The 1886-nt window shown below is 60.3% G+C and overlaps 1 protein-coding gene across 1 annotated transcript in view; it reads right to left on the reverse strand.

The window, feature by feature from the left end:
- The window catches only part of PLBD2 (phospholipase B domain containing 2), a 17710-nt gene that overhangs the window by 14955 nt on the left and 869 nt on the right, over positions 1 to 1886 (reverse strand). Inside the window, exon 2 of the mRNA XM_005857037.2 lies at positions 1830 to 1879. Coding sequence (XP_005857099.1) covers positions 1830 to 1879 — 50 coding nt within the window. The remainder of the gene's footprint in view (positions 1 to 1829; positions 1880 to 1886) is intronic.

Genomic DNA, 1886 nt, shown 5'->3' on the forward strand with positions numbered 1-1886 from the left:
GGCCTCCGCAGGACCAAGGCCAGAGCTGGGCTGGGGCAGGCTCCAACTCTGGGGGCATCTCTGATCCCCAAACACCAAATCCTAAATGTTTCCATGCTATGTGGGGAGTATTGGTCCAATGTCAGATACTCAAAGAGAGATTACGAGGGAAGAGGATGTGGAGTGTATCCCCTGGGTCCCCAGTGGTGAAATCCGGGGTCTAGAGACAAGGAGGGATCCCCCCTAACCTTACCCTCCCCATCCTGGCCTCACCTCTGTGCCTCCTCCTCTAGCTGGCATCCAGGCAGAGATATTCAGGCCCTCTTAGCTCTGCTAAGCAAGGCCAGAAACATGTGTGAGTCAGCTGAGGGAAGAGGATGTGGAGTGTATCCCCGGGTCCCCAGTGGTGAAATCCGGGGTCTAGAGAAAAGGAGGGATCCCCCTAACCTTACCCTCCCCATCCTGGCCTCACCTCTGTGCCTCCTCCTCTAGCTGGCATCCAGGCAGAGATATTCAGGCCCTCTTAGCTCTGCTAAGCAAGGCCAGAAACATGTGTGAGTCAGCAGTGACCACAGTCACAGAGCCACAGAGCTCTGGTTCCTCCATAGATGCCAGCCAGCCCTGGGGCCTCCTCTTCCCAGGAGCCTCCCCAGATTAGCTCTGCCCAGCTCCTGTGTCTACAGCAAACCCCACTCCCAATTTTTTCTTCTGTCTGATACCCTCCCAAGTGCCACAAGCACCAAAATGAGGGTGTCCTGTGTCTCCCCGACATCTGCAGGAATTAATGCACGCCAGCAGAATGGATGCGGGCAGCAGTGGCCATGCCTGCTGGAGACGGCAATGTGGTTTACGCACTGGGATGAGCCCAGGATGGGGTGGGGAGTGGAGTTCCCCAAGATCCCCCGAAAAGCCTGGATCCAGGGCCAGGGCCCCCCCGACAAGGTTTGAGGCAGACTTTCCCCAATCCCACTGACTCGGGTTCCCCTTTTGGCACCATCTCCCCCACTGAGTGGGGACCCAGCCCACACCTGCTCAGCTCCCTATCCTCAAGGCCAAGCACACCAGGTGAGTGAGTGAATGAATGAATGAATGGGCCCAAGCCCTGGTATAAGGCCTGAGAGGGGCCCCACCCAACCTCCCAGCCGGAGCACATCCTCAAAACTCTGGGCCAAGAAGGGGAAGGCAGACAGGCAGAGGGACTGGGTGAGAGTCACACAACAGACCGACAGTCCAGCGAGAAGGACAGTGATCACCATTGCCCGGGACGGAGCACTTGGCTCTGAACTAAGTCTCTGGCCCCGTGAGTTCCCCCTGGATCGGGAGAGAAGAAAGGGAGGAGCAGAGCCCAGCCATGGCATCATCGGGGTCTGTGCGAGGTTCTGTTTTCTGACCGGCTAAGCCAGGCTCTATCCTGCGGCCTTGGTTCCGGAACAGCAGCGAGGGGCTGGCACCCATCGGGCCAAGTACAACCAAGAAAGTGAAAATTAGTTTCCTGGCGAGCTCAGCAGGCCCAGGAGGTGGGGCAGTGGAGTGTGGACAAGGGGAAGTTGTTACCACCAGCCACGGACCCTTCCAGATGCAGGCACAGTGGCCCCGACGACCAGGACCCGGTCTCTGGGGGGCAGAGGTCAGGCACCCCAGGCCAAGGTTGGGGGATGCTGCCTCAGCTCCCACCCAGCCAGGGCCCTGGCCCAGAGGGCGGCGCTGTATGCTCAGAAGCGGGACGCTGACCCCCAGGGAGACAAGGGCACTGTCGCCGGCCAGAGGCTGGTCCTGGGGACAGGCCAGACCCTGCGCCCAGCCTCCCCCGCTCCCTCCGCTGGTTCGGGCGGAGTCGGGGCTCCCCTTACCCTGTCTCGTGAATGGCGTTGGTGAGATTGGCCCAGGCCACGGCGTCGGGCTGGCGT

This window comes from Myotis brandtii, unplaced genomic scaffold (genome assembly GCF_000412655.1).
Source record: "Myotis brandtii unplaced genomic scaffold, ASM41265v1 scaffold1064, whole genome shotgun sequence".
NCBI classification, from domain to species: Eukaryota; Metazoa; Chordata; class Mammalia; order Chiroptera; family Vespertilionidae; genus Myotis; species Myotis brandtii.